Source organism: Panthera uncia, chromosome D2 (genome assembly GCF_023721935.1).
Source record: "Panthera uncia isolate 11264 chromosome D2, Puncia_PCG_1.0, whole genome shotgun sequence".
NCBI lineage: Eukaryota > Metazoa > Chordata > Mammalia > Carnivora > Felidae > Panthera > Panthera uncia.
In genome coordinates this window covers 51,037,371-51,053,165 of record NC_064818.1, presented here as the reverse complement: position 1 = coordinate 51,053,165, position 15,795 = coordinate 51,037,371, and the positions used below count along the sequence as shown (strand labels likewise).

The window sequence follows — 15,795 nt, the reverse complement described above, 5'->3', positions numbered from 1 at the left end:
AACCAACTGAGCCACCCAAGCGCCCCTGATTATTGTTCTAACCACACTATGTTGTGGGATGAAGTGGGCACAAGAGGCCAAAGATGAAAACGAGGAAAGAAGAGAGCATTCATTGGTGGGGCAATTCTAAAATCAGGGCTGCCTTAGCTGGTTATTTATAACTTTGGAATGTCCATGTGTCATTAAATATTTTGCTGTGGACTGTTTGGTTAAGAGCTTTTATAAAGCCTAACTCAGGAACTGAAATGGAATGGAGCCATGATATAGCAAAAAAAAAATCATACTTGTACTCGCAATAGAAATAGGTTTCTCTTGGGGCGCCTGGGTGGCTCAGTTGGTTAAGCGGTCAACTTCGGCTCAGGTCATGATCTCGTGGTCCGTGAGTTCGAGCCCCACATCGGGCTCTGTGCTGACAGCTCAGAGCCTGGAGCCTGTTTCGGATTCTGTGTCTCCCTCTCTCTGACCCTCCCCTGTTCATGCTCTGTCTCTCTCTGTCTCAAAAATAAATAAAAAAAAAAAAAACATTAAAAAAATTTTTAAAAAGAAATAGGTTTCTCTTTATTTTTTAAAATTTTTAAATATTTGTTTATTTACTTATTTATTTATTTATTTATTTATTTATTTATTTTTGAGACAGAGAGAGTACGCATACAAGCAGGGGAGGGACAGAAGAGTGAGAGAGAGAGAGAATCCCAAGCAGGCTCCATACTCAGCACAGAGCCCTACCTGGGGTTTGATCTCACTACCATGAGATCATGACCCAAGCCCAGATGTAAGAGTCAGATGCTCAACTGACTGAGCCACCCAGGCGCCCCTAGGTTTGTCTTTAAATATTGGAAATCCAAAGTACGTTTTTGACTCTGATCTTTAAAGTCATGCTGTGTCTTATTCAAATTTATATCCCCCATGCCTCTTACAGTCCCTGGCACATAGTAGGTACTCAATAAATGTTTGTTGAGTGAATGGTTGAATTAATTTAATAATTTGATGGAAGGATTGTAATCAACATTTGAGTTCATTTAAATACTCTATTATTTGGATGGACAGCCTGGGTATTACTAGGAATGCTTTACCTGAGAACACTTCCCTGGGGTGAGCTGTTACAAGCTTTAATAGACACTGGGCCTTGACTCAACCCTAGAACTGACGGCAAGTAGAAAGGCAACCCAGCTCAGGAATTTGCCAGAGGGCCCACAAAATGAGAGATCCCTTCTACCCCTCATCACCTCAAATGCATAATCACTGAAATTTAGGAGATTAATATGTTCTTTAGAAAGATACAGAACAGGTGTGCCTAGGTGACTGAGTCGGTTGAGCGTCAGACTCTTGATTTTTGGCTCAGGTCATGATCTCACTGTCAAGAGTTGGAGCCCAGGGTTGCGGTGTGGAGCTTGCTTAAGATTCTCTCTCGCCCTCTCCTTCTGCCCCTCCCCCACTCACACAAGCTAAACATGGCTGAGCCACCCAGGTGCCCCTAGAATAATTTTTTTTAATTTAATCTTCCTGAATGTAAAAATTAGGTAGTAGTTTAGCTACTAATATTCCCAGTTCTCCTGATATGTGATGGGCTATAGTCACTTGTTTCTTGACAATGCGCCCTGGTCTTTCTGCCTTTTCTCCTTCTGTGCACCTAGGAGTTGCACAGTTGTAATTCTTTGAATTACATATGGATCATGCCTTTTGAACAGTAAGTGCCTGGTTATAATATGTGAACAGTGATATTGTTTTTAAATGTGTAAATTTTGCAAAACAGTTTTTATGTTCAGATGTATTATTTACAGTAGCATGAAAATTCATACAATGAACTACGACACAGCAGTTGGAATGAATGAATAACATCACACAATAACATGGATGAATTTTACCAACAAAAAAGTAAACTAGAGAAGCCAGAGACAGAAGAGAGCACAACGGTAGGATTTTATTTATATAAAGTTCAAAAATCAGCGAATGAACCTATGCTGTTTAGAATCAGGGGCGCCTGGGTGGTTCAGTCGGTTAAGCACCTGACTTCAGCTCAGGTCATGATCTTGCGGTTTGTGAGTTCGAGCCCTGAGTTGGGCTCACCGCTGTCAGCACAGAGCCCACTTCAGAGTCTCTCTCTCTCTCTCTCTCTCTCTCTCTCTCTCTCTCCAAAATAAATAAACATAAAAAAATAAAAAAAAGAATCAGCATGGTGGTTTTCCTTGGAGCAGCCATGGGGACAGTGACCCAGTGACTGGAGATCCAGTAGGTCTGTTCCATGCTATCATATGGATTCCAGTTACATGAAGTATTCATTTTGTGAGCCATACACCCATGATTGTGAACTTTGTTTTATGTAATTATAGTTTAACAAGAAGCTTCCTTAAAAATAAAAATAAGAATAAAATGACACCATTTTAAAAAACAATTTCATTTGTTAAAAATACATATTTTATAAACACGACACTTCAAAAAACTTTCTGAAAAGGAAACACCACACAAATGTAGATAGGTTTTAGTGTCTCATGTTCCAACAGGACGGATAATACTGAATAATGGCTAAGATTCGGGACAATATATTCAAGAAACTGCAGGCTTAAATTCCCTGGTTACCACTAGCATTGTGCTTTTCTTAATGCCTGAAATGACATCTAAATAAGGGGCAGCTGCCTCGGGCAAAATGGCATTTGGGTGATTTCAAAGACCTTAATGATGTCAGGTAATTGCCTGAGGAAGCTAAAAATTTTACCTTCAATTAACTAATCAACAGCACCATACATCATCATGACTATCTCACTGCCTTCCACCTACATACTATCGGGTCAATATATGGGAGGCAGGTGTCTAAGAAACCACTTCCTCTGGACGTCTGAACCTGCACTCAGGGGCCATTTTTTAAACATTTATTGAATTAGTCTGGTCTAATTTACAATGAATGGAAAGTCTGTAGTAATGCAGATTCCATAAGCAGCTAAGGAAGGCTAAAACTTTGAACCAGAGTGTGAAGCAAACACATTTTATGTTCCTTCTACAATTGTTTCTTTGCAATTCAAGGAATACTTTAAGAGATCACTGAAAACGTTTGGGTTTTCCTGCTTCCATTTGCTAAGTGGATGGTGTCAATAAAAACAGTAGTAATAACCACAAATGGTGTCATTTTTCAATAAAATGGGTACATTTTAAATAAAACTCTTGATTGAAATTGAGAAGTGTGAATTTGAAATTGAACAAAATTGCCAAATCTGAAGGGAAAAAGAACCAATATAAACCCACAAAAGCACTTCCTCTTAATATTCATGTCAGTAAGAAGAGGGGAAGAACATCTTCTTTTAGTGCTTGTAGCCTTAAATAGACCTCCTGTCCCCTGCCCCCACCCCACCCTTACCCAAGCCCAGCAGACTCTTCCTCACTTGCAGCCCCTACTATGCTTTCTGCTGTGCTCCTGGAACCATCCAGGAAAAACTGTGTTTCCGTGGCCAACGAATAGGAAATATAACAAGAGTTATATGATACATGGTTTTAGCTCTCATTCCGTAGTAAAACATTTATTAAAAGCTTACCACATGTCCAACATAGTGCTCGATGCAACGGACACCATAGTAAGCCGCTGCACTGCTTATATATTCAGAAGCTTGTGGAACATTCATCAGTGACTCAGAGAAGAATAAATGTAATGATACTAAACATTACATATAATAGGAACACTAAACAACATGGACCAGTGGCAGCCTCTTTTTTACCACCTTGAAAAGTATAAAGCATATTTTATAATGCTCATTTCCTCAGAAAACTGGAATAGTGCTCCAGCTTATTGGTTTCCTAGTGTAACAGAATAATGTACCACACAGACAGAAACTGCCTATCTCCTATACTGTATGGTAACCCCTTCCGAATTTAATGCTAGACTTAAATTAAGGCAAAAAGATTACATAAAATGAACAGAAAACCCCAATGCTCCTCTTATAGCTAGAATTATACCCTGCTTGACACATTCTCAAGAGCACAAGAGATTAAACAAGGAAGTTCACATTACAACATTGACTAGTAGAGTAATTGAGGTTTGGGACTTAACTTTTTAGTGACAGTTTCCTTATCTGGAAAATGGGCAAATAACAGTATCTACCTCACAGAATTTTTGTGAGGATTAAATGATAAAAATTATGTGAAGGACTTATATAATGTTAAAATGTTAATACATAGGAAATGTTCAATATGTGTTCATTCGTTCATTTAATGTATTACTTGTGGAGTATGTATGATGTGTCAGGCTGGAGATATATATGTAGCAGTAGACAAAACACAAATATTCCTACCCTCATGGCATTAACATTTCAATGAGGAGAAATAAATAATAAATAAGAAGATTACATTCAATTATAATAGGTGAAATAGAGAAAAGCAAATTGTGGGAGGGGAATAGGGAAGACGGGTTGTGATTTTAAATAGAATGGCTAGGGAAGTCCCACCCTAGCGAGGTGAGGGAGACTGCCAGGAGGATGGCTATCTGGGAGAAGAGAATTCTAGAGAGAGGAAACTGCAAACCTAAAAGCGAAGAGCTCTATGTGACTGTAGGGAGAGAATACCAGTCCATAATCCCTTCTCCAAAATTCTGGAAACAAAACCCTCTGAAGATTCTAGTCATACTTCTTCCCTGCCTTCTTTCACCTCCACATCAACCAACGTGACCATGTCTCTCCCTGGAACAGCATTCCATCTCCTCTTCTCTGCCAGGAGCCCCTGCAGGGCTCTGCCATGACACTTTGTGCCTGTACCTCATAGCAGTCACCTCCATCACACCCCAGTGCTATTAAGTGCTTGACTCCTACAGGGACAACTATTATTACTCTTCTATTATTGCTTATCCTGGTCCAACAAGAATGAAAAAAAAAAAAAAAAAAAAAAAAGCTAAAGAACTGTCCTTAGAGGGATGAGGGCAGGATATTAAGACTCCAACAATAACATCTTCCTCAAAGGTAGGATCTCCACCTGAAAGCTGAGCATTTCTATATGTTTGAAGAAAATCTTGGCTGTAATTGTGACATATAAAGAATTTTTATTCTTTTTTTAAATGTTTTTCAAATTTATTTTGAGAGTGAGAGACATACATAGCACAAGCGGGAGAGGGGCAGAGAGAGAGGGAGACAGAATCAGAAGCAGGCTCCAGGCTCTAAGCTGTCAGTAGAGCCCAATGCTGGGCTCGAACCCGTGAACTGAGAGATCATGACCTGAGCCAAAGTCGGATGCTCAACCAACTGAGCCACCCAGGCCCACAAGAATTTTTTATTCTTAATGGGGAAATAAAATGAATAAGGAAGTAAAATCCTGGGGGGCAGGCGGGTAGATGGAGTGGAGAAGGGAAAGGAATAAACAGAGAGGGAAGGAAGGATGAAGGGCATAATTAAACTATAAAAGAAAAATATAAACAAGTTTCACAGAGACAAACTCAATAGGTATTTCTCTTCCTGTAAGTATTTTGGGGAGTGCAGGGTACCGTGAACTTTTTCCTGTAGTTGTATTTGGAAAGTGATGAGATTTTTAAATATTTAAGATTTTGAATGATACCAAACTTCCCTTTCAAATTAGAAAAAAAAAATCTAATGGTTAGAAAATATGCCTTAAAAAATTGTTTTTAACGAGAAGCTGTCTCATTGGCTTTCATCTGGAAAATCGTTTGAAATTGGCAGTGACTTTTTTTTTTCCTTTTTTTTTTTTTTTTTTTTTTTTGAGCAGCTACACGTTAAAATGTTCAGTCACCTCGAAAACCTCGAGGCAACTGCCGGATGTTCCAAAGTCAAGATCCTCCACAGACAGGAAATGCCTCTGCCAGCTCCAAGGTCACCTCCCGGCAGCCCTCTCCATTGTCTGCACAGATTTGTGTACATCCGACTGAAAGCCAATCAAAGAGCCACCTTAAAAGAAGGGAGTCAGTGAGGGCTTTCTAGTTTTTCTAGCTAACACTTAGTGCCCATTCTGTACCACGTATAACGCTCCCTCTCAGGTGAGCTGCCCACCTCTCTAGGAACTGGGGCTGAGAATTCACATTTCCCAAGGTCCCCAACCAGCAAGAGACGTAGGAGACCTGTCAGCCATACTTCCAGCCCTGCTCTTATCCACCATGGTATAATTTCTGCAATAGGTGTCTCCACAGCCAGATCTGAAGGGGTAGCTGCTGTTCGGAGGACCTTGGATCGATTTTGGTGGGTGGTAGGAATCTCCAAAGTGCCTGTCATTTGGATTCAACAACAATACCAAAAAATGTCTCAAGGGACTGAAATTCGATTAGACAAGTACAGAGTCCAGCTGGAATCTCATGAAACCCCAAGCGACGAAAAGGAAATGTTGGTATAACATCTGATTATTTTTACAAGATACCAAACTCCTAACCATTTAGAAGCATCCTGGGTAACTTTTGGTTCTCCACCTTCTGTCCCGTGTTAGGAGTCACAAAAGCCTCACCTCCAATCACAGATTTAAAGGATCATTGATATTCGATTTTAAAGAAAAATCGAAAGAGTGAGCTTCTGAGTTCATGTCATCTTCCACAAGGCAGTATAACTGGAATGGGAATTTTGGTAAAGACAGTCTGTCCCCAACAAAATGCACTTCCCCCAAGTCTGAATACATTTTCTTGAATCTCTACCCTGTCTCCATTAAGTAAAATGAATATTCACAGCAATGAAACCACCACCAAAAAAAAAAAAGTTGTCAGAAATGTTGAAAGAGAATAGGTACTTTCACTATCAGAGATGGTTTCCTCTTTTCCCACAAGATGTTTTATCAGCTTTCACCCTGAGAAAACCATAAAAAGTAAGAAAAAGTAACCTTATGCAATAGTTCTCTAAATAAAATACTACACAGCAGGCTAGTCATCCCTAAAAGGGATGTTGTTTAAAGAGTCAAAGTACATCATCCAACAAAATCAATATCCTATTAAGTTAGAAAGGGTTCTGAATATCAAAGACCGACGAACTGAATAACTTAAAGTATAAGTACATGACCCAGGGGATTAATCACACACTGTCATGGTGAAATTAGGGCAATTCTTCCAATCATTAACGTTTTGCTTACAAAAATGTGGTTTTCTGTTTGTCTTTCTGCTAAATGATAACCGTTTTCAGTTGAATCTCCTGATAAAAAGAGTTAAAAACAAGACAGGAGTTGTGCTGTAAAGGTCATACATGCTGCTTCAACATGAAATAGCCAAAAGACAAACAAATGAAAAATGCCTGGATTGTAGGAAGAATTTGTAAATATTCATTGGCAATCTACAATGGGGCATTTTGAAAACACGTAATGCCAACCTGTGTCCTGAGAACACTGTATTTCTCCCAGTGAACATGCTCTTGATTCTTAAGAATATGTCTAGATTCAGGAGCACCTGGGTGGCTCAGTCAGTTCAGCATTCAACTTTAGGTCAGGTCATGATCTCACAGTTCATGGGTTCGGCCCCCATATCAGGCTCTCTGCTGGCAGCACAGAGCCTGCTTGGGATTCTCTCTCTCTCTCTCTCTCTCTCTCTCTCTCTCTCTCTCTCTCAAAAATAAATAAGAATTTTTTTAAAAAGAATATGTTTAGATTCAGAACGTGAGTAACTTGATGAGGGTTGGGAATAGCTTTAAACTGGAAAACATCCTGGTTTCAAGAACTGTCTACTTTAAAACAAGATTTCACCCTTCAACTTTTCTAGTGCCAATCAATACATAAGCCTGTATTTCTCTGCTTGATCATCATGATACAGTTATTCCCAAAAATAAACATTAACCAGAGGTTATCTCCGGGAGTGAAACACACACGAACTGATTTCAGGATTGCTTTAATACCATATTAGGCCCACAAGCCTCCCATTTTCCAAAACTCTGATACTGACAGTCCCTTTTTCAAATGAGACTGATTACGATCCTTGAACCTGACATGTAACCGTCAGGCAGGGTCTGGGAGTTGGGAGCCTGCAGCTGATGGGAAGGGAGACCCTCCAATTAGAGGTCAACTTTGGACCCCAACATTGAGAAGACACAGAGAACAGGGGGAACAATAAAGAGCTTGAAGTGAGTTGGTAACTGGGGGGTTGGAAAGGATCACGTGGATCAATTAGACCATCTTCATTCCACAGATGAGAGAACTGAGGCCAAGAACTAAAATTCCAACCCAAATTATTAAATTTCCAGGCCAATTCACACCTCTCTGCTTAAGGAACTGGTACTAATTTTCTCAGAAATGTAAATTCACAGGCAATTCCAGGAGCCTTCCTGAAATCTAAGGAGGGAGAATGTGACAACTCGCTAAAAGCAATGACCTTTTCACTCTGTCTTCACCTGAGTGCTCATGTCTAGGGAACCAGAGCCCTGGTCAGCCATGCCAGGGGTGGAGTCATTCCTTCAGGAGCCCTCAGGAGGCACCCAACTCCACAAACAACTAGAGGCCTCCATGAAGGCCCAGGCTAGAAGGAAGAGGTTTCTGGGCCTCTCCCCCAACAGGCCTCTCATAATTTTCCTGGAATGTCAGAGACCTGATGGCTCAGGTAGGCAAGCAACTGTATGCAATCCCCGGGCTAGTCAGAAACCTCAGGCCACCCTTCCTCTCAGCCCCACACCCACCCTTACCTGGGCGCTTCCATTCCCCCATCTCACAGTACCCATTCCTCGGCCCTTTGGCCTCCCCTCAGCCATTAGCCTCTTGCTCCCACCGGCCTAGACAAGGCCCTTCTTTCTCCTTCCTCCCTCTCAGCCATCCCCACCTTCTGCTCTCACCCCGACAGAAGTTACTGGAAGGGAAGCAAGTGAGAAAGGAGTGAGGGGGTATAGGTATAAGGGCCCCACCTGCTTCTACACCTTGGAACAGTGGTTCTCAAAACTCAGGGACTCCGACCAACAGCTTTGACACCACCTGAGCCCTTGTTGAAGTGCAAATCCCGCTCCCACCCAGACCTGCCAAATTAGAAACTCTGTCAACGACGGGCCGGCAATGAGTATCAAGAAGTCTGCAGGCGCTTCTGAAGCTCGCTGAAGCTTGAGACCCGAAGTCTCGGCGCAAACTACCTCCCTGCTCTTGCCCGCCAGGCCCTCCCTCCCCCTCCGCGGACCCCCCTTACCCCGGCTCGGCCGCCTCGGGATGACGCAGTGTTGACTCACGCGGGTCAAGGACGGTGGCCCGGGCCAGGCTGGGAGCCGAGGCGAATCAATGGGGTTCGGCGGCCCCGCGCTCAGCCGCGCGGCCGACCTCGGCCCTCGCTCTTCCCGCCACCCGGCACGCCGGGGTTTCCCACCTGCAGCGCTCGGGGGTCCGCGGGCGGGAGCCTCCCCCTGCGGCGACGCACGCACACCGAGCCCCTCCCCCCGCCCTCTCCCTTCCTTGGGGAAAGGCCCAAATATGTTTCCAGGAGCCCACCCACCCGCTGCCTCGCGCAGCCCCGCGCCCAGCCCCGCGAGGCGCTTGCGTTTGTTTCCCTGGAAGTAAGAGAGGTCCGACTAGATCAGTCGTCCCACCGATGGGTTTATTTTATACACAAGTTACTCATTTAAAAACAACAACAACAACAACAACAACACCACCACCGTTTTGGCCTTTTTTTTTTACAGCGAAAAAATTATATACACACACATTATAAACACTGTTTGATATAAAACACAATATCTACAGTCTACTTACAGTTAATCAACTTGCTACTTCTAGTTCGTCTGTGATTAATTTTAGTCACCGACGAGTCAGTTTGTCTGCTTGATTTGTACTGTACTATTCCTTTAACACCTTGGTCATATAGGTACTTAGTGACAGTGCAAAACAAGCATTTAAGATTCTTATCAACTATTTCTCTTTGACAAAAAGAACACACACATCTCAGAGACAGAAGCTCTGAGATCACTTTGGATTTAAGGCAGCAGTATAAGAATGTAATATAAAAGTAAAGAACATTTTCTTTAAAAATATTCCAAAGCTGCCTGAAATGTGGGCCCCTTTTCCAAGGCATACCTCTGGATCTGGGATGCCCTTCTGCTTTTCCATTAAGTAGGATGTAGATACAGATTGTAGAAACGTCATTCAAGAAGATCTTATTAAAATCTTTAAAGTTATAACTTAAAAATTTAACAAAAAATTCAAAAATTACTTTTTATAAATAGAAAAAACAATTTCCTTTTTAAAAAGGGGGTGAATCTAAGCAGTGAAGAGTCCCTTCATCATTCAACCTAAAATCAGTATATAAACCATTTACGTCAAAATTAAGGTTTCAGTGTAAGTTTGCTGTTTAGCCAGTGCACCAAATATTTTAGGTTTCCAGAATACCAGAAAATTGATTCCCTTTCTCAGAGTTTTCCAGTATCGCCTATGGAGATTCTCTGTAGCAAATGTTATTCCCAAATCCAGTTTTCCGAACATGCCAATGTCGACGGTCATCATCCAGCATTAAAATAGCCTTTATCGCCCTCAATGTCCACTTCCTGATCAGAATCCTCTGAAATCTCTGACTCAAGGTCTTCCTGGGAGGCAGGGGAGGGCGAACACTGAGAGCTATCTAGAACACCTTTATTCTGCTCACTGGTCAAGTCTTGCCTTTGGTCACAAGGATTGTCCAAACTTTCCAGTTCTTCTTTTTTATTGCTTTGAGGGTTTTCCTGGATGAAAGGAATGAAAGTGAAATTGGTAGGCTCGTGAAATATGGAGGCATAAGAGACGCAGATCAGAATGTGTTTTCATTCTTTATCGTCTTTAAAATTTTTAGTTTATCTCTTGCTTTCAGCTATAATCTTTTTATTCAGAAAACACATATTTGTGCTTCTGTCTCACTTTAGAATAAAAGTGCCTGTCACATCAGAGAAAGATCATGCTCTTGTGAGAAAAGAACAAGCAGTCACAAATACAACTAAATGGGTTGTGTCAAATGAACACTTAGCTCCAGCCCAGACTCATGGTCTCAAGGTTCTAAGAGTTTAAGGGAGAAGGGAAATCAGATTACTACAGATACACACTATCTTCATTCTTCAAGTATTTTTAAACCTTGCCAATTAACAGGGTCTCTCAGCCATTTAAAAACTATGAATGCTATGTAGTGAATTCAGGAGAAAGTTTCAAAATCATTAGATTGAATCCTTTTTCCTCCATTTTCTGGACTAAATTTATAAACTTATAAATGATACGGAGCAACTTACAAAATCATGGCAAAGGTAAAAATGCAAAACTGAGAGAATGTTGCCAACTGCAAAGGGAGACAATTCACTGCAATTTACTTAAAACCTGGAGAAAATTTCTGGAATATATATTCCCACATATTACATAGGAACCGCTGTTTTAAAAATTCCTGGTAAACTGCAGTCAAATCTTTGACCAAGAACCAAATAAGTGAGTGAATTCTTAATACTGTTTGTCTAAAATAGACATAAACACTACAAAGAAATATTATGATATATTGCTATGGTTTTTTTTAAGCAAGACTATAGAATAATATATTCACCAGGCTTGCAACTAAGTAACAAATAGATGCACAGGGTCAGAGATTGAGAGGGAATCTGCAAATTTTTAAATCATGTTAGAATAATGAAATTATGGGATATTTTCTGTTTCAAAGTGTTGTGACACCATCTGATTTTTAATGAAAAAGTTATGACTGCTAAATTTAAAAATGCACACTGCTTTCAATTTCCCCACTCGTATTACTTGTTTCAAAAATATTTTATTTATTCTAAACTGTACATACACTGACAAATGAACAATACAGCAATTGTCAGATAACTATGGAGAAGACCTGCAGATTAGAACATCAAAAACAAATCTTTAGCTTTAAGTCAATAGAGGTTTTTCAAAAACTGAATTAGCCTTTACTTTTTATCGCATATTGCGTAACAAGGTCATTGGAAAAAAAAGACTGTTAGTAAGTTTCAGCTTGTATATTCTCTTACATGTCTTATATTCATTTTAAGAGCTGGCATTAGGTGGGAAATAATTTTAAACTCTTTGATATTTAATTCTTCTAAAAACAGTGCAAACAAGACTGAAAGGTGTTTATTTCCTTATATTTACCCTTGAGCTCTGCCTGGTTTTATTATGGCTGTGTAAATAAAAGAAACAATTTTCTCCCAAAGATAACTGCTTAAGTCATTTACTGTCAATTACTTTATCTTTCCTGCGTTAATTAGATAAACAACATATGGGGTTTATAAAACAATTAGCCCGGAGTTTTACTAGCCAGTGTGTGAAAACCCAGCATAATTGATATAGGAACTGCATTAGGTGCTTTTAGCATTACTGCCACCTGAGCAACTCATCCTGAATTTCAGCAAGACTATTTGCCTTTTTAATCAAGGTGAAGAGGTTAAACAGTCTCTCAAATGACTTTTGCATACAACCCATAACAGGCTTCGCATTGAGATAACATGATAAAAATATTTATTTCCATAGAAACACAACCATGTCGATACCTGTTTTAGTCTTCTCCATTTAGCGCGACGATTCTGGAACCAGGTTTTGACCTACAGGAAAGACAGAAAGAAAACTTGCCACGAACCCAAGGCGCCTGGGGGGGTAATGGAGAAGCTGATCCGCGGCTGTCGAGCAGATCAGCGCTCCTGGCGTTAGATAGCGCGATGAGACCCGCCAGAGCGCAAGGTGGCTGGAAGTCTGTCTTCCGCCCGCGACCCCCGGACCAGGAATCGGCCCCGAGCCCACAGGCGCGCTCACCTGTCTCTCGCTGAGCTGCAGCATCTTGGCCAGACGCTTCCTCTCCGGCGGAGAGAGGTATTTCTGGGTCTCAAACTTCTTCTCCAACTCGATGGTCTGGTCGTTGGAGAACCTCACCTGGCCACCTTTCCTTTTATGCAGAGGCCTCTGCAAGAAAGGGCTCCAGAGCAGAGGTTTGCCTAGGGGAAGCGAGAGAGCCAGAGAGCCTAGGGTTAGTGGGTGACAGCCCTGGAGTGGCCAGGCCCTGGGAGTGACAAAGGGGAGTAGGGGACGCAGGAGGACACTCAACCAGACATGTTCACATATGCCCACCCACCCAAGGACCCAATACGTGCCCACCAAGACACATACATACCCAGAGACAGAAACACGCAAAGTCACACACACATACGCTGTATATGCATGCAGACGACCCTTGTACACTCACAGACACAAACGGCCATCACACCCATAGCTGGATTCAAGCACAAATCTTTTGACCCCCAAAAGAACACCCACTATAAATTGGGCTTAAAAATAAACCCTCTTGAACGAGTCGCTCTCGAATTTATACACAACTCTTCTCACTTCTAGGCCCTCTCACTTGGTGAGCCGCACTTTCCAAATACCCAGAGTCTGTCTGTGTTGGGAAGGAACCGGGCTGTTACACTACCCAAGGCGTTCCGGCCCGGGGCCGCGGGCAGGAGCCTGCTTGGGAAGCCCTCGGGCCAGGCGCCGACTCTAGGCCGTTCCTGGAGCTTCCAATCCTAGCTCCAGGGCGCAGCGGCCTCCTCTGATTTCACACCCGGCGGCGGGGGCGGCCAGTTAAAGCTACCCCGTGGGCTATGGCAACATTTCCGTCAATGTGTTTCCTGTTGGTCTATCTCGAAAAACCCTTTGCTTCCTCCTGCGCGGTCCCAGCAGTAACCCAAGGAAACCCAGGGCGCGCTCTGTGAAAACGTTCACCCCAGGCCGTGCCCGGCTGAGGGTCCCGCTCTGGCCCCAGCAGGCGAAGACAGTCACGCCGGGGTCACCGCCCGCACCAAACCCTCGAGGCTGGAATCAAAAATACAGTAAAATATTTTTTTAAGTAAAGAACTAAAATATAATCCCCTCCAAGTCTGTCTAACGATGAGAAAGGAGGGTGGAGAGCTGTGCTAGATGCCGCTTCATAAACATGAGGTCATTAAAATGTTAATTAATGAAAATGCTAGTCTGTCTCTAGGGTCCCTACAGAAGCTGCCAATAGCTGAGAGTAAATTTAAAACCCTGGTGGCCCAAGGCAAGGACCCCTCTTTCTTTATTTCCCCCTGGGCTTCAGATGCCAAAGACGCCAAAGGCCACCCGGAGTGCGGCTCACCGTGGGCTTATTTCTTAGGCCGCGCACTGACGGGGACAAGCCCCGAAAATACCATATGCCCTAGGTGTCCTCACTGCCTTTCCTACTCCAAAGACCTGTCAGTCAGTCCGTCCGTCCGTCCGTCCGTGGGTCTGCAGGCCTGCCCCCAAACACTGAAAGCTGGCATTGTTGGTTTGGTTTTTTTTTTTTTTTTTTTCTTCCAGATTTTGCTTACGTCAGGCTTCAGACTAGTGCAAAACAGCCTCGGGGAAAAAAAAAGGAAGCAACTGGTTATTTTAGCTGCCATAAAGTCACATCCCACACAGAGGAAATGAACAATATCAGAAAAACGGATCCCGGCTATCAGAAGTCGAGTGTTTCCTGAATTTGTCTGTATTGAGGATGTCGATAAAATAATCAGCAGCGTGCACTACTCCGGGGGAAGGGTCTGCTTCATGCAGCCAGGAAAACACTTAACAGCTTCTGAAACCAGATTTACTCCTATCGAGAACTCAAGATTTCCTGTATGAACGGAAAGGGTCAGGCTCTTTCACTGCACAAGCTTGTTGAACCAGGTCCAGCCTCGTAACCACCCGGGCCCGGCAGCTATCCCTGCCCCATAGGGCCCGCCCGGGGCGCCTTGGCACTCCCTTCCCGGTCCCTCCAGCTAAGGGGACCCCACCCCGAGCGACACACGCGCCCCAAGACTGCCTTCGGCCACAAGCCCCCGTGGCAGCGCCAGAGGTCTCGCCCGGGCCCGCGCGCCCCGACGCCTGCAAGGTGCAGGAAAACCAATCTGAGTCATGGTGCGGTCAGCCCGGCCGCGCGCCACTGGGGCCCGCGCCTCCTGTCCCCGCGCGCGCCCGAGAGCCGCTTTTCGATCGCTTTTGCCACAACTTTCTATTGCCTCCCACTCCGCCCCCGCCGCCTCCTGGACGCTGCCACCTGCCGGGTGGCGCCTTCCTCGCCGCCGCCGCGGCTCGGCCCCGCCATGACCCGGGCCGCCTTACCCAGGGGGTCGTGGCGGAACAGGGCGTGCGTGTAGTCGTTCACCGTCCGCGGGAAGGGGTACAGAGGGCCCGCGAAGCCGCTGGATCCGTAGGCGGCGGCCAGCGCGGCAGCGGAGTGGTGCGAGAAGGCGGGGTGGATCGGCGTGGGCTCGTACACCGGGGTCCGGTAGGAGGACACGAGGCTGGTGAAGGAGGAGTTGGGGGACGGCAGCGTGGGGGCGGGGGTGGGCGCGGCGGGCCCGCGGCCCAGGATGTCCTCGATGTAGAACGGCGTCGGGTGCGCCGGCTGCAGCAGCGGCGTGGGCGCGTACAGCGGCACCCCCACGGCACCCGCCGCCGCCGGCCCGGGGTGTGGGTACTGCATGGCTCCGCTGCGCTCCGGCCCCTCGGAGAGCTGGCGGCCCGCGCCGCGGCGCTACATTTATCCGCGCTCCGCGCTCCCGGCGATAGGCTCTGCCGCCCACGGGGTGGGGCCGCGCTCTCTGGCCCCTTCCTGCCGCCCGGCCCTGCGGCCAATGGCGCGGAGCCCCGGGAGCCGCCTCCCGCCCCCACCCTTGGCCCGCCCCCGCCGGCCGAGCTCCCCGCCCCCCGGGACAGGCTCGCTTGCAGCCTTTTAGGACCCTGCGCCCCGGTGCCCGGCTGGCCGCCGCCGTCGCTCGGGGTTCCAGGCACCCTGGTCCGGGAAGCCCTCGAAGGAAGCCCAGGGCCATGTCCGTCGTGGGAAGACACGAGGAAAATAGCGCCTGGAACACACGGACCCAAGTGGTCCCAGCCCCTGCCGGGAGGCAATTCTGCCGAAACTCGGGGAGCACTGGTCCAGGACCGGGCCCAGGGTGA

The 15,795-nt window shown here is 44.9% G+C and overlaps 1 protein-coding gene across 1 annotated transcript; it reads right to left on the bottom strand.

Annotated features, from left to right (window-relative positions):
• Window positions 1-4,834: 4,834 nt before the first annotated feature.
• On the bottom strand, window positions 4,835-15,392 carry HHEX (hematopoietically expressed homeobox). The gene is made up of 4 exons (XM_049646403.1): window positions 14,959-15,392; window positions 12,631-12,809; window positions 12,372-12,422; window positions 4,835-10,571 (listed from the first exon to the last, which is right to left on the bottom strand). Exons 1-4 carry the CDS (start codon window positions 15,320-15,322, stop codon window positions 10,353-10,355), a joined length of 813 nt encoding a protein of 270 aa, XP_049502360.1. The 5' UTR covers window positions 15,323-15,392; the 3' UTR covers window positions 4,835-10,352.
• Window positions 15,393-15,795: the final 403 nt, after the last annotated feature.